This window comes from Trichosurus vulpecula, chromosome 2 (assembly GCF_011100635.1).
Source record: "Trichosurus vulpecula isolate mTriVul1 chromosome 2, mTriVul1.pri, whole genome shotgun sequence".
In the NCBI taxonomy this organism is placed as follows: Eukaryota; Metazoa; Chordata; class Mammalia; order Diprotodontia; family Phalangeridae; genus Trichosurus; species Trichosurus vulpecula.
In genome coordinates this window covers 41,258,202-41,279,435 of record NC_050574.1, presented here as the reverse complement: position 1 = coordinate 41,279,435, position 21,234 = coordinate 41,258,202, and the positions used below count along the sequence as shown (strand labels likewise).

Genomic DNA, 21,234 nt, shown 5'->3' with positions numbered 1-21,234 from the left:
ACTTCCCAGGGACCCAGGCATTCAGGGCCTCAGTCCCCACCCCTTCAGGGACCCAGTATCCTGATCGCCAGATCTCTGGGCAACTTTCAGCCTCCCACCCATCTACCTTTCAGGGTTGTTATGAGCATCAAAAGATAGTAATTGTAAATGGCTTAGCAAAGTGCTTGGCATAGTAGGTGCTTAATAAATGCTTCCTTCCTTCCTGTATTTGTCTCTTAAGTCTTAAGTTTTAATCTCTCTGAATCTCTGTGCTTCTTAGGGTCAGAAGATTTAGTTCAACTTCCTCATGTTACAGAGAAGGAGACAGGTCCAAAGAGGGGAAGCCACCCTTTACCACATAGTTCATCTCCCTGTCCCCCATTCTCCACCTCACTGTCTGTGTCTGGACTTTGAATTAGGGGTCTTTGCTCCCCCACTTCCTAATGCCCTCCCAGCCCTAGCCCTGACTTCATCCTCTGGGCAGCCTGGATGGGGAAAGCGTAGGGAATGAGCTAACAGAAGCCTGGTGTGTTTCTCAGCTTCCCCCACCTCTGCCCTTCCCGAATACCCCAGAGGCACCAATTAGCCACAACTGGTTCACACCTGGTGAAGAAACTGGGACTGACCAGATGGTGAGGTGGCCAGTGGGAAGAAGTTATGAAAACTGAGGGACAGGTGGGGTCTTGGGGCTCAGTCATCTGGAGCACCCCCCCAGCCCCTTTCCCTCGGTGACCCCAGCCCACACTCACCTAAAGACATAGAGGGTAATCAATAGGGCCCCAGACCCCCTGCATCCCTGATAGGGTTGGGGATGGGAGGCTGGATATCTGGGGTTGCCCAATGGAGGTTACTTCAGGCTGGCTCTCCTTGGGAAACCGGTCTAGCCAAGCAGACAGGACAGGGGATAGGTGGGGTGGCTCAGTACCCCCTTCCCTCCCCTTCCCAAACCGGCTGCTTCTTCCTGGCTCCACCCAGGACAGGGAATGGGAGACACCCGGGTGTGCTCACTCAAGCTGGTCCTGTGAAGCCGACTGTGTTTGGGTGTGGGGTCTGTGTGTGTGTCATTGTGTATCTTTGTGTTAGTATTGGGTGCATGCATGTGTGACCCACAGTGTGACTGTGGGGAAAGGTTCCCCCTTCTATTCTGCTTTGTGGAGGGCTCTCCTTATAGAATGGAAGCTCCCTGAGGGCAGGGGCTGTTTCCCTTTTGTCTCTGCACCTTCCATGGCTGGCACACAGTAGGTGCTGGATAATTGCTCATCCATTGATTGTTCAGAGCCCATCAAAGGTGACATCCCCTAGCTGTGTGTAAACACCTCACTGTGAAGCCCAGTGGTTTCTGTGTGTCGTATGCGAGTGGAGACAGCTTTGGTTTGGGAATCAGACACCTCGAATCCTCCATCAGCAACACGTGACTGAGCGCCCTCGAGCAAGTAACTGCCCTTTGGCCTCGAGGTTGGGCCAGATGGTGTTCCAGGTCCTTTCTAGCTCTGATGTTCTAGGAGGTTCTGAGCACACCTCGGGGAAAGGATGTTGGGGCTGGGAGTGGGGTATTTGGCACACATCATTGTGTCTGTGTGTCTGCATATACTGGGGTATCTCTGGGGTAATAAGGGATAGTGTGGCACAGCCCTGCGCTGGATTCAAATGCAGGCTTTACTACTTACCTCGAGACCTGAAGCCCCTTCAAATGTGATAAAGCATTTATTAAGTGCCTACTGTGTGACAGGTTCTGTGCTACTGTGCCCTTGCTGAGTCATTTCAGTAGTGACCCCTTTTGGGGTTTTGTCATTTCCTTCTCCAGCTATTTTTACAGATGAGGAAACTGAGGCAGACAGGGTGAAGCCACTTGCCCAGGGTCACACAGCTAGGAAGCGTTTGAAGCTGGATTTGAACTCAAGTCCTCCCCACTCCAGGGCAGGAGCTCTATCCAGGAGGATGAGGGGCTACAAAAACAAAAAAGCATCTCCCTGCCCCTGAGGAGCTAATCTCATCATGGAAGGTACATAGCACTGATAACTTGTGGGGAAGGGGTGCTTAGGAAAAGCTTCTTGGAGGAAGGTAAGGGTTATGAGAGGTAGAAGTGAGGTGGAAGTAGAGGCATATGAGAAGACAGCCTCTGTTCATGCGGTGTGTGTGTGTGTATGTGCATATCTGTGAGTGTACGATTGTGTGTGTGTACGATTGTGTGTGCATGAGTATGTGATTTTGTATGACGGTGTGCATCTGTGTGTGATTGTGTGTGCATGTGTGTGATTGTGTGCGTATGTGATTATGTGTGTACGAGTGTGTGTATATACCTACATGTGGGTCTGATTGTGTATGCGTATCTGTGAGGGTATATGTGTGTGCACGTATCTGTGTGTGTGTGTGTGTGCACCTATCTGTGTGAGTATATGATTGTGTGTGTGTGTGTGTGTGTGTGTGTGTGTAGGGGCCACTAGGGGATCTGGATGTCCAAGCTGAAGGGCTCCTCCCTTGCCCTAGAGGTGGCCCCTGGGAGTCATTGCTCCCTGGCCTCAGTTTCTCCATAATGGGGATGACTGGATGGGTGGAGCTGGGAAGGAGGGAGGCACTTAGAGAAATCCCGATGGGGTGAAAGGGAGGACAGATGGGGGGGAAGAGCAGAACAGAGTGTGTGTCACACATACACACACACGGATCACAGGATTTAGGAGGTGGAAGGGCTGGCTCCTCAGGCAGCATCTAATGCCAACACCTTCCTTTTAGAGATGAGGGCACCTCAAGGTCCCACAGCTAGTGGGTGGATGCTACGCTGGGTGGCTTTGAACCTGGGTCTTGACTTCAGACCCAGCCCTCCCTCCACTCGGACATAATCTCTTCCTTCCCTCCTCTCCCCTACCCCCAACAGAGAATCAGTCTCTGAATGTCTCAGGCCCCGAGAGGGAGAGATAGAGTCCCCAAGGTGTGATGGGAAAAAGCCCGGGTTGGCATCAGACCACATGCACCTGCCCCCACTTGATCTGTGATCTCAGGCAAGAACCTCCCTCTCTGAAACTCGGTTTGCCACCTGTCAAGTAGGAGAGCTGAACTAGGTGACCCTGAATCCTATGGATGCAGAGATGGAGGCTGAAACAGGTACATGAAGAGATAGGGAGGCCCCTAACTCTATCCCCACCCCAGCCAAGGACCTCAAGCCAGAGCCAGGCAGGTGAGGCAGGGAAGATCCGCTCCCAAGGTCCTCAGCATCTCTTCCCGCCCCACCCCCTATCACCCCTGTGACTCACTCCCTTATCAACTCCTAATGGGTTAATGACCGGTTTGCGCCCCCCCCATTTACACCCCCGCAGGCACCAATGACTATTTTCGGCCTTAGCTGTGCCCCCCTCCCCTCCCCTCCATTGGCTGAAGGCAGGTTAGACCTTGTGTGGAGGAACCACGGCCTGCCCCTTGGGAACATGGGTGTCCTGATCCCCTAGCTTCCACTGGTGGTGGTGACAGTGGTGAACCCCAGGCATCTCTGCTGGGTCCTTTCCAGGACCACGCCCTAGGCAGCCAGCTGAGGAATGAGGTGAGACTGGTCACCCTTAGATGCTTTATCTGTCCTTGGTGACCCAGACCTGCTGCTCCCAATGGCCCAGCCCATTTGAGCTTCACCTGGGCCCCAGGTACTATGGTGAGGGGATCCCTCCCATCTCTCCCCTGCCCCTCCTCTGTCTCTGACCTATGAAGCACTGTGCCAGCATCAGCCCTGGCTGTCTTCCTCAGTTACTCCTTAGCTCATCCCTGGTTCTCTCATGGTAGGGGCTCCATCTCTCAGTCTCTCCCCCTTGGCTGTCTCCCCTTCTCCATTCAGGCCACCTGTGTCCAGCTCCTCTCTCCTGAGGCTTTCCTGTGGTTTGGTGCCAGCAGCCCCTGCCCTATAAACAACTCCATAAAGCCTGGGGCCCCAATCATGTCCCCTCTGGCCTGGGTATGTCTGCAGGACCCAGAAGTGTGGGTTTCTGGTCTCAGTCTCTACCCCCCCCAGAACCCCACGCAGGCACCCAGGTAACCCAAGCCTCCAGGCAGCCAGCCAGGCATTAGCACCCCCTGGTGGAAAGCCTGGGTACTGGGCCTCCCTGGGGAACCCTCCCCCTGGGGTCCAGTCACAGAGAGGGGCTGGGGTGAATTCAATACATTTATTCACAAAAGGGAGCAGAGCAGCAGCAGCAGCAGCAGCAGCAGAAGGCAGTGGTTGGGGGGAGCAGTTTGGGGGGCTCCCTCCACTCAGGGCTCACAGTGAGTGGGAAAGCATTGGGGGGCACAGGCAGCTTGCTCCCTCCCTCCCTCCCCAATGGACCTAAGGCATTCCATCCCCGAGGGCAATGGGCCAACCATGACCCACGTGGAAGTGGAGGCCCAGAGGGGATGCAGATGGTGGCCTGGGAGATTGGGGACATCTGTGAAATGGGCTCTCACGATCTGACCACCTGAGGTGCCCTGGCAAGGCTAGGGGAGGAGCTGGCCCTAGAACCTGAACTTCCTGATGCCCAGGCTGGGGTCACATGGCTCCAGGACAAGGAGGCACCAGCCTCAGGGGCTCCTGGCCCCACACTTACCTCTTCACGTGGGCCCAGACCCACCCCCTTTGAACTTAGAGCTGGGAGGGTGCCCAGAGGCCATCCGGCCCAACTCTCTCATTTTACTGAGGGGAAACTGAGGCCTGGAGGGGAAGGACTTGTGCCAGGCCCCAAGGGTGCCCTTCCACTATGGAGGGGCACTTCACTTTCCTACCTAGGTAAAATGAGGATCTCAAAGCACCTTTTGGTGCCGACATCTTGCCTCTGTGTCTCCTGGCAGGGCCCGAGGGGCCCAGGGGAGTGTTAGCCCCCACAGGGGGAGGAGTGTGAGGTGGAGGGGGGCCACCCCTCTAATACCATGAGTCTAGAGTGCAAAACACAATGGACCAAGAGAGAGTGGGAGGCCTTTAGTCAGGAGCGGGCAGGGCCGAGGCCCGAGTGGCGAGAGGGCTGGGCCTGGGCCAGGCCTGGGCTCCGCAGGCCAGGGGTTGAGCTGGCTGAGGCAGGGGTCTGAGGGGAATGCTTGGTCCGGGGCCGCTCGGACCACCGAGGCTTGGTGGGTGCCGGGGGCGTCTGCATCTCTGTCCCTGGCATGAGGATGAGGCGGATGCGTTCCACGCACAGGGCAGTGGCCTGGCGAGTCTCACGGCACAGGGCTGCCAGGCTCAGGAAGCCGTGGGGCAGGTCCTCCACCACACGCAGGCTCACGGGGCGCCCAAGGCCCCGAAGGCGGCGGGCGAACATCACCGAGTCATCCAACATGGGGTCCAGGGCGCAGGCCTGGTGTGGGCACACACGGGTCCAGGGGGCCCGGGGGATGGACAGGTCACACCATGATCAACAGCCAGAGGGGCAGCCATGAAAGGGAGAGAGAGGAAAGGGGAGGGGGGAGAAGGAGGACAGAGGGAAGACCAGGAGGGATGGGCGAGATGGGGCAGATGTGGGGTAGACCAGAAACGAGGGCGATAAAGAAAGCCCCAAGTAGGGGGAGTGAAAAGAGGGAGAGAAAAGTGGGGGGCGGGGAGAGAGAGATGGATGGACGGAGGGAGGGAGGGAGAGAGAGAGCCAGCTGGTTAGGAGGGGCTCCACCCCCTCCCTTCTCTGGCCCTTCTACTTCCCCATAAATGATTCTCTAAGCTAGACCTCAGACCCCTTCCTCAGGTCTTCCCTCAACTCTTCTCCTCCCCACCCCCATCTCAGCCCCTTTCCTCTGGACCTCAGTCCACACCCCACCCCCCACCCTGGATCTCGGTACCCCTCCATCAGCTCACCACGATGTGCACGGGCGGCAGGGATTGGAGCATGGAGTCATGGGCCAGCAGCGGGGACATGAAGGGGTTCTTGACAATGGGGGACGTCTGCAGGGACAGGTTGGCCCTGCCTTGGCTGGAACGCCGGGGCTGGAAGCCTTCGGGGAAGGTGGAGCCCAGGTAGTCCAGATTCTCCCGGCTCTCTTCCTCCTCTTCCGTGGCCTCATCCTCAGTCCCCGAAGGGGGCAGGAAGAAGTTCACCTCCTGAGGGGCCGATGACAGGGTCTCTTCTGACCCTGAGGACAGGACTGGGGGTGTGGAGCCCCCCACCAGGCTCAGGTCTTGTAAGGTCAAACTTTTAGAGGAGTCCTTGGGGAGACTGGAAGACTCCTGCAGGGCAGCCTCAGACACACTCCGGCGCATGGTCTCTGAAGGAAGGAGATAGGTAGTGAGTTCCCCATCCCTGCATTCTCTCCTTGACCTCGGGCCACCCAGCTCCCTGCTACAGGGCACAGGACTCTGGTGAGCCCCAGCTTGGTCCTGATTCCCTGTGTGACTTCAAGCTCCTTCCCCTCTCTAGGCCTGTTTCCTCATCTCCAAATGAGGGGGGTGGGAGAGGATGGCCTGTGGGCATTTCTGGGCTAAGTGCCAGGATGTGGCCATTGTGTTCCACCTGATCTGTCCATCCTCTGTACCACCAATCAGAGTCCCTTCCTCCCCTCCCTGGTCTCTGACCCCTTCCTCATCATCTCTCTCTACCACTTTCCCAGGCTGCTGGATCTCTATCTCCACCCCACCCCAGCCGGCTGGGGAGACCCGAGTTCAAACTCTGACAACCTTCTAGTTTTAGGTACCTGTGCACTTAACCTCTGTCTCTTCACCCACTTCAAACCTTGAAATATTAGAAATAGGAACTTTGGGCATCACTCCCTTGCCCTGATTCCAGGGTCTCCCATTGCCATCTTGGAGAAAGGACATGATTGAGTCCTTCCTCCTCTTTCTAGGCTACAGGGAATCCCATGATTGAAGACTCCATGGGAAGGGACTCTGGAGGCCCCTGGGCCCAGCCTTCTCTGGGATTCCCCGCAAGTGGCCCCCACTCCACTGGGGATAGCTGCTGGGCTTCAAACCCACTCCGTCTGGCTCCACCTTGCTGCCCCTCATTCTGCCCTCTCGAGCCAAGAACAAATCTCATCCCTCTGCCATAGGGCAGGACGTAGCATTCCCCAAGATTTCCACATCTCATCTCCCTGGAGCCCTGGGAAACCACCTTTGCCCAGCATTCAAGGACTTGTGGCCTGTGTCCCTCATTCCCACTCCCACCTCGTTTTCTGGCTGGGAGGGTCCCAGCCCAGGCCTAAGAATCACAGGTTGGAGCTGGCAGCGCCCCAGAACAGAAAGAGGGTGCATTGTACACCCAAGGCCTTGCAGATCCAGAATGGAACCCCAAGACTTTCTCTACGCCTGCCCCCTCCTCTCTAAAGGGAGGGTATGGGAATATTGGGGGACCATTCCCTTTCAGTCACGGTGCCTCACCCCCCCCCCCCCAGGCAAGTACCATGCCTGGCAGGTGGGAGGTCTGCAGAACTGAATGGTGCCCCACCCTAATCCAGCCTGGCCTCACCTGTCCCTGACGGGGAGCCCTCAATGGGTCGTCGGCCTCCAAGCTCCAGGAAGGTGTTAAGCCAAGAAGAGGCCCCCAGCCTCAGGTCACGGAGCAGTAGGGCTGTGTCCCTTTTCACCAGGCCCATCACACCCAGGGCCTGCTGCTCTTGGTCTTCCTGGACGTCGGGCTCTACGCCTGTGGTTGGTGGAGAGGAAGAAGGGTCCCCTTAGTCCTCTTCCTTCCCCTCCAGGTGGTCCCATCCTCATTTCCAGCGGTCTCAGCTTCCAGCTTCCCACACCTGTGCACTCCTTGGGGGTCTTGGCCACCAGCTCCCGCCCTTCGGGTGCCCCTGGCACCTGGCCCCCACCCTCACCAGCGTAGGCACTGAGGCACTTGGAGAGGACGCTGAGGGGGAGCAGGGGGTCCATGAGGCTCATGAGGCGTGAAGGCGAGGCTGAGGCCTGCAGCATTGTGGCCGGATAGGCAGCCATGATGCCATCAGGCATCCTCACGCCATAGGCCGCCGCCCGCAGGGACACAGTGAAGCAGAGGTTGCCGCCGGCGCTGTCCCCTGCCAGGCACACCCGCTCCCCTGTTGAGCCTGGAGGGAGGCAAGAGAGAAGGGGTAAGTGCTCTGCCTGGGGGAACTGAGGCCCAGGAGCACAGAGTGCAGCTGTTGGGAAGGGGGACGAGGGGCCCAAGGCTGGCATGTCCTGGAGCAGTCAGGACACCTGGACCCACATTTGGTCTTCTCACTAACAGGACAGGTGCTTCCTGGACCTCAGTGGGGTCTGCAAACCATGGGGATTAGACCTGGTGTCTTCCTCTCAGGCTCCTCCGCCGGGCCTAGCAGCAGCCAGGGCTCCTTTCCAAACTAACAGCCAGGAATCTCTGAACCCAGGAGTCCCTGGCATTGGTGGACAGGGCTCAGAGGTCAGAGGCTGAATTGGAGTGGGGAGGGTTAGAGTTCTGGAAGCTTGGGGAATTCAGGGGAGTGTAAGAATTCAGGAAGGCCCAAAAGTCACCAGAGAACTTAGGAGGATAGAGGTTGGGGGAGCGATGGGCAGGGGCAGCTCTGGAAAGTGTGGTGCTGGCGCAGGTGAGAAGTCTGAAGTTAGGGAGGCTGAGGCCAGATGTTCAAAGATTTAGGGTGGAGGGGATTTCAGAGGCGTCAGGCCCAGCCTGCTCATTTTAGAGAGGGGGAAAGTGAAGCTCAGAGTGGGGACCCTTGCCCAGGATCATGGCATAACTGAGTGCCTGAGGAGGGGTCTTCCTGCCCTCACGCACAGGGCAGGGCCCTATTCACACTGCCATACTGGGAAGTGGGGACTCAGCTACTGGAACCCCAACACTGGAAGCACTGAGACTGGGCTCCATAGTGGGTGGTGGGGGGGAGGAGAAGCAAATGGCTAAGGTCAGAGGTCAGAAGTCAGAAAGGCTGGAGCTGGTGAGAACAAGGGGGGAGGTCACTGGCTAGGCCAGGAAGTGGGCTGGGGGATCCTGGCAGCCAGGTCATCCTGGCAGGAGTGGGGCTGGGCAGGGGCTGGGACTAGGGCTCCTGGGGTCAAGGCAGGCTCACCCAGGAGGCGACAGTTTTTGAGGGCCCAGCAGTAAGCGTAGAAACACTCCTCTAGGGCCCGAGGGAAGGGGGCCTCAGGGGCCAGGGAGTAGTCGATGGAGAGAATGGGGACCCCCAGCTCCTGGGCCCAGCTCTTGAGGTAGGGCTCGTGGGACTTGGAGGTTTGCGCCACGAAACCACCGCCATGGATGTGAATGACCAGGGACTTGGAGCGTGGGGCGTGGTGGGTGCGGGGCCGAAGCTCCAGGCTCCTGGGGCCCTCGGACCGGGCCAGGACATTCAGTTCCTCGCTGTCCTTGGGGGAGGGCAGACAAAGAGAAGGTGTGTGTTCCTGCTCTCCACCTGGCCCCCTACTTCCCCTAAATTGACTCCCCCAGCCCCAGCTCATCCCCCCACCTCATCATTGGGGGGGGGGATGAGGAACAGTCTGGGGGTGGGGAGGGAGAGGGGTTTAGGGATAGAAGAGATGGGGAGAAAGGGCAGACAGAAAGGAGATAGGCAAGGAGGTAAGGAACATATAGAAATCCAGGGTTAATTAGGAGAAGAGGTCAAAAGGAGATGGATGGGTCGTGGGGATGGCGGAGGATACTTGGGTATGGATGGGCCTGGAAAGGGGGATAATGAAGAAGGAACAGGAGGTAGGGGAATGAGACTGAGGCAGGATGGGGAGGTGCCCAGGAATTCCCTGCCCCGAACCTGGCCCTCGCGAAGGTCGTATGAGATGAGTCGAACCAGCACAGGGCCCGGACCCGTGTGGGCCACTGGAGGTGAGATGGTGACATTGAGCTGGGGGTTGTTGGCCAGGGGGATCTCGAAGGCTTGAGGGGGCAAGCTGAGGGCCCGGCACACCCGCACTGTGGCTGACACCATGTTGGCCAGAGACTGCCAGAGAGAGAGGGGGAAGGCAGGTGGGGAGGGATGGATGAGAGTCAGAGCTGGCCCTGAGGGTCTAACCTGTGCCCCCCAGTCCTGCCTTCTGAGGCTTCTCTAAACCTCCCCAGCTGCACAAAGGGGAGTCACAGAATGAGGCCTAGGCTGGCACTAAGGAGAACTGGGTTCTGAGCGTTGCTCTCTAAGTCACTGTGAAAGCCCATTCTTCTTTCAGTGTTGTTTCCTCCTCAATATAACAAGAATGTGGCCGCCAACCCCCCTTCACCTCCCCAACCAAGGGATGGACAGAGAGACATAGGCCTGGGGGAGGAGAGGCCTAAGGCTGCAAGGCCACAAGTCACCCGAGGACACTCTGAGGTACAGCCTAGTGTAGATGGAGTTGCCACGGGGAGACTTCTCAACACTGATGGTCTGGACTAAAAAACCCTCTTGAAACAGTGTTCCGAGATCAAAGGATATAATGGGGAGGAAAGTGCTAGACCCAGGGGAATTATAGAATATAAGAGCTGGGAGGGACCTAGAAGGGTAAGGCCAGAGCTGGGAGGGGCCTTGGAACAGGCAATGTCAGAGCTGGGAGGGGCCTTGGAACAGGCAATGTCAGAGCTGGCAGGGGCCTTAGAACAGAGACCTTAAAAGTCATGCAATTCAAACCTCTCATGTTTTCATGTTACATATGGGGAAATAGAGGCTGAGAAGGGAGAAATGCCTAAACCCACAGAATGGGTCAGAGAAGGAGTATCCCCTGCCTCCTCCTGCTGAATTCTCAATCCTCCTTCCATGGCCCTGCTGTACTCACCGACAGGACCTCAATCTCTGTTACATTCCAGAAGGCCTTCCAGAAATGCACATCCAAATTCTGGGTGATCCGTTCAAACTCAGCTCCTCGCAGCTCTGGGTCGATAGCAAAGCGGCCACCGGTGAAGAGGGAGCTGGCAGCCACACCTGGGAAAGGCAGAGGGCGGGACCCTCAGGGAGGGCTTGGTGGTCTAGGCCCCTGCCCTCTGCTGCCCAGGACTTACCCTAGGTGGGGACAGCTCCCTCTCTGCAGCTTAGGTTGGGGGGAAGGGGAGGGCACAAGAGGGGAGAGAGTAGTGAGCGGCAGGGAGATGAGGGGGAGTCCAGGGGGCTAGGGGGCATGGGAGTCGGAGGGACAGGGGGCCATGGGAGGTTGGGGGGCACTCACCAATCCCTGACTCATTGCGTTTGTAATGCTCCCCAAAGGAGACCAGCCCGATGGAGATGGTCTGCAGGAAAGGCCGGATGGCTGGAGTGAACTGGGGGGAGGGAGACAAAGAAAGTTACAGATGATCACCTGGGAGGCAGGAGGTGAAGAGACAGGATGATGTGGTGGGGGGTGGGGCCACAGTGAGGCAGAGGAAAAGGCAGTGTGGTCTGGAGGAGACACAGCTGGGAATCAGTCCTCTAGAAAAGCTGAAGAGCTTACTATGTGTCCCAGGTTCTCCCAGTCCTACCCTTAAGATGCTTCTATTCATACAAACTAGATGCCAAGTAACCTGGGGGGCGGGGAGGGGAGAGGCATTATCCAATAGCTGAAGGGCCCAGGAACTACTTGGCTCAATCAACAAACACTAATATTTATCAAGTGTTTTCAGTGGCTTTGACTGGGCCCTAGGGCCTAGGATGGGAGCAACTTCTGGCCAGGGAGGGCTTCTGTGCCAAACAGGAGCTCCTGTTGTTTGGTCTTAGAAGGAATAGGGAGTCACAGAGTTTACAGAGGAGAGGAGTGACAGTTTGACCTGAGCATTTGGCAGTAGTGTGGAAAATGACTGAGCCAGGAGGCTGTGGCAAAACAGGGAAGTGAAGGGACCATCTCCCAGGGTGGGGCTACGTGGTGTGAACTGGACCTGGTGGCCTGGAGGGGGGGTAGGGGGGTGGGGGTTTGGGGGTACAGGATGACAGGAGGGAGCCAGCCCCGGGAAAGCCTCACAGAGGGGAGGGCTGGCTCATCTGTACAGGAAAACTGGAGTTCAAAGGCCACCCTTGCCACATCCTGACTGTGTGACCAAAGTCACTTAGCTTTGTGGCATCCCAGCCTTGTGTCCTCTGAGCTCTGCTGACCCGGGCCTGGAAGAGGAATCCTACATGGAACTGGACCTGAAACTGGTGTGATGGGGACTGGCCCAGGAGACCCATCCTTAGGAGCAGGCACCGTGTCCCCTGCCTGCTGAACTTCTGTGTGCTTGCAGTGGATAGAGCTTGGGCCAGGAGCCAGGAAACCCGAGTTCGAATGTGGCCTCAGACACTTCCTAGCTGTGTGACCCTGGACAAGTCACTTCACCCTGTTTGCCTGAGTTTCCTCATCTGTATAAGGGAAGCTCATAAGAGTGCCTGCCTCCCAGGGCTGTCGTGGGGATCAGCAGACAGCACGGGGCCTGGCACACACAGCAGCAGCTGCCACTCTCGCTGTTATGACAAGGCCAAAGAAGGCCCTCTCTGACTGGCTGCTGAGCCAGAGCCCCAGAGGTGAGAATTCCGTGCTGCCAGGAGGCCCCTAGCTCACTTCTTGTCTCTCTGGCTCTCAGGTGATGGAGGATCGATGAGCCCATGAACTCTGGAGGGTGGGGAGAGCCTGGGGTCCAGGAAGCGGCGTCCATGCTGGAAAGTGGTGGACGCTGGAGAAGCCTGGGGGCAGGTTTGTCTGTCGGCGAGGCTGGGTCAGGGGCGACTCGGGAGGACCAAACTTTGGCAGCAGACTCAGGTCCTCACCAGGGCCCATGGGGGGCAAGGAGAGCAGGCCCCTGGGCCCGGGTGCATATTTCCTTTTGGTGAAAGCTAATGTGTCACTTGGTTAAAGGGTCCTGGGGAGCTGATCGACGATACTGATGCTGAGGAGTTAACTAGCAACTGATACTGGGGAGAAAACATGAGGGTTGGGATGGGGGCTCTAGCTGGCAACATTGGAGAGATCCTTCCAAGGTCTGGGAGCCCATAGGACCCCGTGTGGGGAGATGAAGCCAGCCCTCGGGGGGAGACAACTTGTCTGGGACAGTGGGGGTCCACTAGGGTTGTTGTGCATTTACTTCAGTCGGGTCTGATTCTCCATGACCCCATTAAGGATTTTCTTGGCAAAGATACTGGAGTGATTTGCCATTTCTTCTCAGGCTTAATTTTATAGAAGGGGAAACAGAAGCAGACAGGGTTAAGTGACTTGCCCAGGGTCACAGAGCTATGAAAAGTGTCTGAGGTCACATTTGAATGTGGGTCCTCCTGACTCTAGGCTTGGCTTGCTATTCCCTGAGCCACCTCATTGCCCGTTATTAGGGCTACCTGGGACCAGTCCCTCCTCTTTGTTCAGTTCCTGGCTTCTGCCCATCTCCTGGTGGCCCAAAGTGGGCACCACCTGGGTCAGTCCCTGACACAGCCATGACAAGCCCCTGCTGGTCCTGGAGACAGCCCTGCTTTCAGGCTTCTGGGGGTGCCCAGGGAATTCATGCCGGGGGCAGGCTCTGTCCCCCGCTGTGGCTCTGGTAGGTTGTCAGGGATCACGTCAGCCCATGAGGAGGGTGTGTGTTGCTCAGGCACCTCTGACCCACCTCCTTGTGCCACAGAGTCGGCCTGGGATCGGGCTTTGTCCCCCATCGGGCATCTGGTGGGCCTGCTCTGTGCTTGAGCGCCCACAGGCTTCTTCACCTGCTCTTCCCCTGCCTCTCGGAATCCTCCACTTCCCTGCCGACTCAGCTCCAGGCCCTCCTCCTCCAGGCAGCCCTGCCGGGCCCCCCAGACCCCTGTTCCAAACTCCCTAGGACTTGTTTCACACAGAGTTTGTTTTGTCATCTGGGAGTGTGTTGTCTCCTGACTGAATGCAAGCCTCGTGAGGCCAGGGAGCACATTTGTATCCAGAAGAGGCAGTCCAGGGCCTGGCAAGCAGCAGGGGCTTCCCCAAACCTGCTGGAGAAGCCACACTGGCCGCTGTGGACATGTGCTGTTCACAGAGACCTCGGCTCCGGGGGTCAGAGCTGGGGACAAGAAGAGGAAACCACAGGGAGGCCCAAAGGAGGCTGGATGCCAGCAGTGAGTGTGGGGGCAAGGATGAACCCCTGGTGAGGGCCAGGCCAGGTGGCCACCATATCCCTGCCAACACCAGGAGAGATAGGAACAGAGATGGAGAGTCCTGGGGGATGGCAGGGGGAGGACAGGAGCACCTGCCCTCTCTGGGCTGCCGTTCCCTCACCTGTAACAGGGCTAGACTCAATGGTCTCTGAGCTCCAGATCTGGGCCTAGTTCCGCCATAGGGACTCCCGCAGGAGGAAACTCCTACTACCAGTGTAGGTCAACACCTCCTCTAATGTGAGAGCCAAGGAGAGCCTCCGGGGCTGGTGCGGGACAGAGCTGGACGGAACTGGCTCCCCACCCCACGCCCTGGCATCCCCGGACATGCTATGCTACAGGCTGCTCTGCCTCTCTTGGCTGTCTGTGTGACCATGGGGGCAGGGCGGTCTCTTACCTCTCTCAAGAGAGACAGGGAGACACCCAGCCAACGAAGAGGGGATGGGAGTGACTTAGAGGCAGAGAGGTGGGGAGACAGAGTGGCTACAGGTCAAGGGCCAGTGGGCTACCGGCGACCTCCCCCTGTACTGACCCTCTCCCTCCCCAAGCTGGGGCAGGTCCAACTGAGCCGCCCACTGTGAGCTTCCCGGCCCAGTGGGACAAAGGTCAGTGGGCCTGCCAGGGGATTCCTAGGGAGGGGGGGTGCTGGCACTCTGAAGAAGGTCCCAGGACCCCAAGGTCAGACCCGGGTATTTCTGAGCACAGGGCACCATCCCGTACATGTGCCGTGCACTTGGCAAACATCTGCTGACTTATTATTCTTCTTTTTGGTGGAGGACAAGGACATGCCCCAGATCCCAGGCATCAGGGCCGTGGCCCTCTCTGGACCCCACCCCCACCCCGCCCCAGGCAAGCGAGGTAGGTCCAGGGAAATCTCCAGAGGTCTTGGCCATGGGCACTGGCCCCAAGGGGCTGAAGCTGATGGAGATTTTGGAGGTGGGGGGAGTGGGCAGCGTGAGAAATAGCTTCAAGGTTCTGCCCCTGCCTTCCTGTGTGCCCTTGGGGAGGCTGGGCCCCCTCGCTGGGCCCCCACTTCCTCTCCATTTGTGGGCTCTAGAACTTCTCTTCCAGGGTCCCTCCCAACTCTGGCCATCTCTGTTCTGGGGCCCAAGCACCCCCGTGGCTCCGACAGTCTCTCATCTATGTCCCTTCCCTCATCTGCCCCATGGGGAGAAGGCTTCAGCAAAGCTTCCCACCCCGCCCCTCCCCTTGGCCCCTCACCTGGAAGCCCAAGCAGCGCCCATAGAAGCAGCCCTTGTGCAGGGTGCCGTACTCTCTGAGGAAGTCGGCACTGAGTCCCCCATCACCCTCAAAGAAGAGGCCGCCTGGCCGGTTGGCAGCCAATAGGCGCTGGGCATAGTAGGCCAGGGCTCGCAGCTGCGTCAGGGCTGCTAGGTAGGCCTCCAGCTCGGCCAGGTTGTGGCCGGCACGGAAGAAGATGCTCTTGCGGCTGGTGGCCACATAGCGGGCCTTGTGGAGCAGGTGGGCGAGGCAGCAGCGCGCAGTATGCACCAGGCTGCGGTAGCCATTGGCAGGTGTCTCAGCATCCAGATCAAAGAGGTGGGCCACTCCCAGCAGCTGGCCCAGGGCTGGCTCCAGCCCCAACGCCTGCTCCCGTATCCCCGTGAACACCGCTGCGAGGCGACGGGCCGTCTCCCCGGGGCCCTGGCTGGCAAAGTAGGCAGCGTTGTCCTCCGAGAGTGCCACCAGCGACTGCGTCATGGATCTCAGATCCATGCCATGGGTCAGGCGGGAGGCTGTGGAGAGAGACAGGGATGGTGGCTGGGGGATGGGCATGGGTCCCAATCCTCCCCTCCCACCCCTTGGGATCCAGGGATCTGGCTCTCAAGCCAAGGCCTCTGCCTCCCTTCACCATCCCCAGACCCAAATGCCCAGGACCATCCCTAGGTACCTCAGGGAAGCCTGCCTGGGGTCACTGCAGCCAGGTCCTTCCTATCTTCCCCCTCCTGGCATCAGCCTCCCACACTGTGAGGTCCCAGGCTCCTGGTGCCCTGTTCTCCCCAAAGACCCTGGCTTGAGCCCTACCCCCTTCCCAGGGCCCAGGTGATCCAGTTTCTGGGTCTCTCTCCAAGGACCCAGGCATCCGGTTTCTAGTTCCTCCCCCTTCCAGGTCCAAGATGTCTGATTCCCACTTCTCTTCCTGCATGGACTCAGGCATCTAGTTTCCAGTCCCCAGTGGCCGCCCCCTGCCTCCTCCTGACCCCAACCCCCTGCCCAGGACCCATCTCCAGTATTCTCCCCAAACTCAGACATCCAGCCCGCAAGTCTTCTTCCTCTAATCCCCTACCCCTGTCCCAAACCACAGCAAAGCCCCCTCTGTCCTGCCCCTTCTCAGGACCTGGGCACTCATCTTCCTCTGTTCTCTCCTGAAGCCTCCTGGGCAGGATGAGGGACCACACACTCACCCATTTTCCTTTCCTTGTTTATGCCCAGCATCTTGCAGACCAAATCCAGGTCCAGGGGCAGCTGGCTATTACTGCCTGCCCAGAAAGGAGCTCTCTGGCCTATAAAAGCTAGGAGGGGCAGACCCCACCCCCTAGGCAAGGGCCCCGCCCCCAGCCCTCTTCCCTTCTCTGGCTGCAGCTGCTGGCACATGGGGGGAAGCACGTGATGTCAACAAGTCTCCAAGGCTCCCCAGGGCCTCTGGGATCCAAGCTCGGAGTTCCAGGGACACTGGCCCCTCTCCGTCTCTGGACTCTGGGCATTTCCCCGGCGATCCCTCCCACCTGGCTGCTCTTCCCTCCTCATCCCTTCCCTTCGAGCTTGGTTCAAGGCCCAGCTGGAATCCCACCCTCTCCAGGAAGCCCCTCTCTCTCCTCCTCAACAGCATTGACAGCCTTCAGTGTTTCTTGTGTCTTGTTTGTCTGTTCTCTCCCCCATCAGACTGAGTGCTCCTTGGGAGCAGGGACTGAATTTTGCCCCTTTTTGTAACCCCAGGGCTTAGCACACAGTAGGTGGCATCAATCCTCCCCCTCCCTCCATTTCTGATCCTTAAGTGCGGCCTTTTGACTGAATCTCAATTTTACAGATGTTTTGTAGGCCACATGTAGCTGTAGGTTCTCCACCCCTGACCTAGCCTAACAGGGACCCAAGTGTCCCCATGTATACCCCTGCCCCAGCCTCCGGAACTCAGGCATCCTTCCCTATCCTACCCCCTGGCTGCTCAATGGTCTAGTCTGCCCCCCCCCCCCCAATCCTGTGAGCCTCTCGCTCCTGTCTCCCGAGCAGAGCCAGACCTTGGCCTCCACCTCCTAGGGAGGGATGGATCAGTGGGTTTCTACATAGGAACAACTTTACAGATCTCCTCCAACCCCTTCTTTATTTTAACAGAAAAGGAAAGTGAGGCAGCAGAGACAGCACTGATCACTGCTGTGTGACTTAGCGCCATAAGCCAGAAAGATTGGTCATGTTGCAGGGGGGCTGGAATGATCACCCCGACTTCCCACAGGGACCGCTGCAGCCTGAGGGGTGGCTAACAGATGGCCATTCAGGCTGAGAGCTGGGGCCCACCCCCACTGCCTGGCACTGGGTGATCCAGTTTGGGGTGTGCCCCATTTCTCCCCCACCCCCAGCTTCTAGAACAAAAGCTGATTAGCAGCAGGCCCTTCAGAGCTGGTGGGGGGGGGGCGGGACAGGGGAGGGAGGCATGAGGTCTGGTGGCGGGCCTGGGGGATGGACAGGGAGCAGACTGGGCCACACGGCTACCAAGGACAGAAAGAAACTGGGCTAGAGGGCAATGAGAGCAGAAGCTGCTGTGTGTCGGGGTATGTGCCCACTGGAGGACTGGAGCAGAGGCCAGCCAGTGCCAGGACAAGAGGCTGAGGCCAAGATGGGCCAGAGTGAATGGGGCCAGGAGGCATGGGCAGGGAGGTGGTGGGTCAGGGGGAGGAGGAGGCAGAAACTGAAATGTGAGCTGGGGTAGGCCAGGCCCTCCCTCGGCTACCTGCGTGGCTCTGGGCAAGTTGCTTAACCCTGGGCCTGTTTCAAGGGGTTGAACTAGATGCCCTCATACTCCTTCCAACTCTAAGTGGATGGATGCTCAGAAATGAGTGGAGGCATTAGAGAGGGGGGCCGGCAGCTAAGGGTGAAATGGGAGCCAGATGAGGCTAAAGATGAGAGTAAAGGAATGGATGTGGCCTAACCCGGTATCTTAGACTCTGTCCCCAGGAGGGCGGGGGCAGGGTATGAGGGTGGGGTGGGCCAAGAAGCCTCTGATCCAGTCTGTCCCAGAAGGCTTAGAGTGGGGTGAGGGGTTGGGATGAGGACTAAGGGGAAGGGCAGCAGCCAAAAGAGTCTCCTGGGGTAGCAAGTGTGCAAGAAGTTAGAAAACAAGGATTTCCTGGGAATAAGGAGGGAGAGGTGAAGGAGGGTCAGGGAGCTACATGGAGCTTGGCTTGGGGCCTGGGAGGGGGGTGGGCGGGTGGAGCCAGTTATCCCAGTTGTCGAAGTCCAGGAGTGTGACTAGTTGTAGCCCAGGGCTCCAGATCAGGGGGAAGTGGGTGAGTAGAACAATATGGACCTGGTGCCTATTGTCTAAGCTCCAGGAGCATTAGTGGAAGAGCATACATGTGGAGACATGTAGTCTTGGGGTCCCAGGTCTGAACTCAGAAGGGAGTAGGTGGGAATAATCCCAGGGCTCAGAGGAAAGGGTGTATGGATCCAAGGCTGGTTTGGGGCTCAGGAAGAAGTGAGAGAGCTCAGTGTGGGTGTAGCCCTGGGCTCTGGACTGGGAGCTGTGGGAGCTGGTGTCCCCATGTCTGGGAAGGTGACTCCCATCCACCCCTTCCTTAATAATTTGTGTGGAAAGGCAAGATGTAGCCCTGAGGGCAGGGCCCCAGCCAGGGAGATGCCTCTGCCAAATTCTTCAGTATCACCTCCCGCTGGCTCCAGGGAGGGCTGAGGAAACACCAGGGCATGGTCTGTCTCAGACTGTCTGGGGGTGTGGGCACCATAACAGAATACAGTCATCTGCCCCATTTGGTCCCCTCCTGTTAGGAGCCACCCTCTGCGGTGAGCTGAAGATGTAGCCCCAGATGGGCCGGGGTGCTTGTGGCCCCAAGGCAGGCTCTTTCCTATGGACTGGGAGAGGGGTTTCTCTAGTTCCCAAGAAGTCCTGGGATTCTCTGAGAAATTACAAGGGTGAGCTTTTTGTTGAGAGTAACCCCTCCCCCCCCAGGGACCCAGGGCTTATCCCTAGAGAAACATAGCTCCATGACAGCCACCCTGTCCTGGGCAGCAGGTGGGGGGAGAATGGCCTCCCAACGCTTACCCTCCTCGTGTGGAGGAGTGGAACGGTGTTGCCACCTTGCTCTCCCCTGAATCAGGTAGATCAGTGCAACTGTGGCTGTGGGAGGCCTGGGTGCACATGCTTGGGGGCTTATCCTCCCCTGGTTCCCTGAGTGCCTGGGGCCCCGGGCTAGGTAAGGTCTGCCAGGCAGGAAGCATTCTCTAACCCCAGACTGCCTGGTTGCGGGGGCGGATGGGAGTCATGGCTCATTATGCCACACTCCCTCCCAAGCAGGGTTTCTACTGGGGGCATCCCCTTCTTCTTCCTCCCAGTACTGAGTCACCCCTCAAGCTGCCTCAGCTATCTGTGAGACACTCCCCTGCCCCCATGTAACGCAAGGACAAGCATCCCCCCGGGCTGTCAATGAGCTCTCCTTCCCTGGGCACATCCCGCAGGTATGATGCTGCTGTCTCCACCACATAGATGGGAAAACCGAGTTTCAGAAAGGTGATTTAAAGAAGCCAATTGGGAGACCCTGGATAGAGCGCTGGATCTGGAGTCAGAGGACCTGGGTTCAAATCCAGCTCTATACATAATCCTGGACAAGTCACAACTTCCCTGGACCTCAGTTTCTTCTTCTGCAAGATGAGGTTAGACCAGAATGGTGTCTGGGGCTCCTTCCAACTCCAGGGAGTTCTTTATTCCCTACCTCCCACTGCCCGCCAGACGTCCCACTCCACATCCCCTCCTATGGGGCATTCCACTTTGTAGCCCCCCTCCCCCATGGTACATCCCCCTCTATTCCCTTCTCCTCAAGGCCTGCCCCGCCCCTACATAGCACTCTATATGGTATATCCTTCTTCCCCCCAGGGTACATCCCACTGTATGGTCCCTCTCAAACCCATCTCCCCTACATCGCACTCTATATGGTACATCCCACCCAATCCCTATCCCCCCCACACACATGGTACATCCCACTGCCCCCCTCCCCACACCCCGCGTGTCCAGTGACACTGGGACGGCCGGCTGTTTTCCCACCAGCGACAGAGGAACCCCGCCATGGGTCGGGCGGGCCAGATTACAGCCTTCCTCTCCCCCCGCACTCGGACCCAAGGCTGGCTCCGCTCTCTCTCACCTTTGACCCGGCCTCGCCGCCATCGCCGGCGGCTCCGGCTTCCCGCTCCCTCCTTGGTCCCGGAGACCCCGTCTCCCCCCGCCGGCTCCATCGTCCTCGGCCGTTCCCCACCGCCGGACCAATCCCTTTCCCTCGCCACAGCCTGGCCTCCGCCCCGAAGACCAATCGGCATCGACTCCGGGCGGCTAGGGCCCCACCCTCCAGAGCCCTTAAAGGGCCGCGGGGGCGGAAGCCATTGGGATGGCCTTATCGAGACCCCCGCCTCCTCTCTCCCGCCCTCTGAGTCCTCTCCTGTACAGAGAGCAGGGGCGGGGCCCGGATTGAGCGGCCGCTACTCTCGCCCTCAACCCCATCCTTCCTGCCAGCAACTCCTTCCTCAAGCCGAAGGGAGGCTGAGGGCTCAGGTTACTGCGCAGGCGCGCTTCCCTAGAGCGAGGCGGAAGGCGGGGGCGGGACAACCTCCGGCTTCCTCGAGAGCTGAAGGTGGGGCACGTGCCATTCTCCTCCTCCTCCTCCTCCTCCTCCACCCTTCCTGTCCTTCCTGGGGCTGGCGCATGAGTAGCCTGGGCTGAGTCCGTTCAAATGAGGGGGAACTGGTATGGCGCCTGCGCATGGGAGGCACGTGATCTCTGTTTCGCCAGGTCCGGGTGGGGGGGGAAAAGCGGGAAGGAAGAGGAGAGCTCGAGGCCTCTCTGCCCGACCTTGGGTCCGGGCCGTGGCCTAGCAATGGGTGTGGTTTAAGGGAAGGCGTGGCCTCGGGGGATATTTGCGTGCGAGCCTAAAGGGAGGCTAGGCCTAGGCATGCTCAGGGAGTGGTCTGGAGTAGTAGGTGTGGCCTAGACTGTGGGCGTGGCTTGGCCCCCCCCCCCCCCCCCCCCGCAACCACGCCGCTGGAAGGCTAGGGCTGGGGAGGGGATTGTGGGTTTGAGCATGGGTCAGGTCCCATGGCCCCCCC

General features: G+C 58.6%; 1 protein-coding gene across 2 annotated transcripts; it reads right to left on the bottom strand.

Annotated features, from left to right (window-relative positions):
• Positions 1-4,102: 4,102 nt before the first annotated feature.
• LIPE (lipase E, hormone sensitive type) lies at positions 4,103-20,382 on the bottom strand. Of its 2 annotated transcripts, none has more exons than XM_036747938.1 (10): positions 20,280-20,382; positions 15,118-15,653; positions 11,012-11,102; positions 10,625-10,770; positions 9,634-9,819; positions 8,938-9,232; positions 7,732-7,959; positions 7,377-7,553; positions 5,774-6,180; positions 4,103-5,282 (listed from the first exon to the last, which is right to left on the bottom strand). In XM_036747938.1, exons 1-10 carry the CDS (start codon positions 20,368-20,370, stop codon positions 4,914-4,916), a joined length of 2,526 nt encoding a protein of 841 aa, XP_036603833.1. In that variant the 5' UTR covers positions 20,371-20,382; the 3' UTR covers positions 4,103-4,913. The 2 variants fall into 2 exon arrangements, with proteins under 2 accessions (XP_036603833.1, XP_036603834.1); XM_036747939.1 differs by lacking the exon at positions 20,280-20,382 and adding an exon at positions 16,323-16,417.
• Between the last annotated feature and the right edge of the window lie 852 nt (positions 20,383-21,234).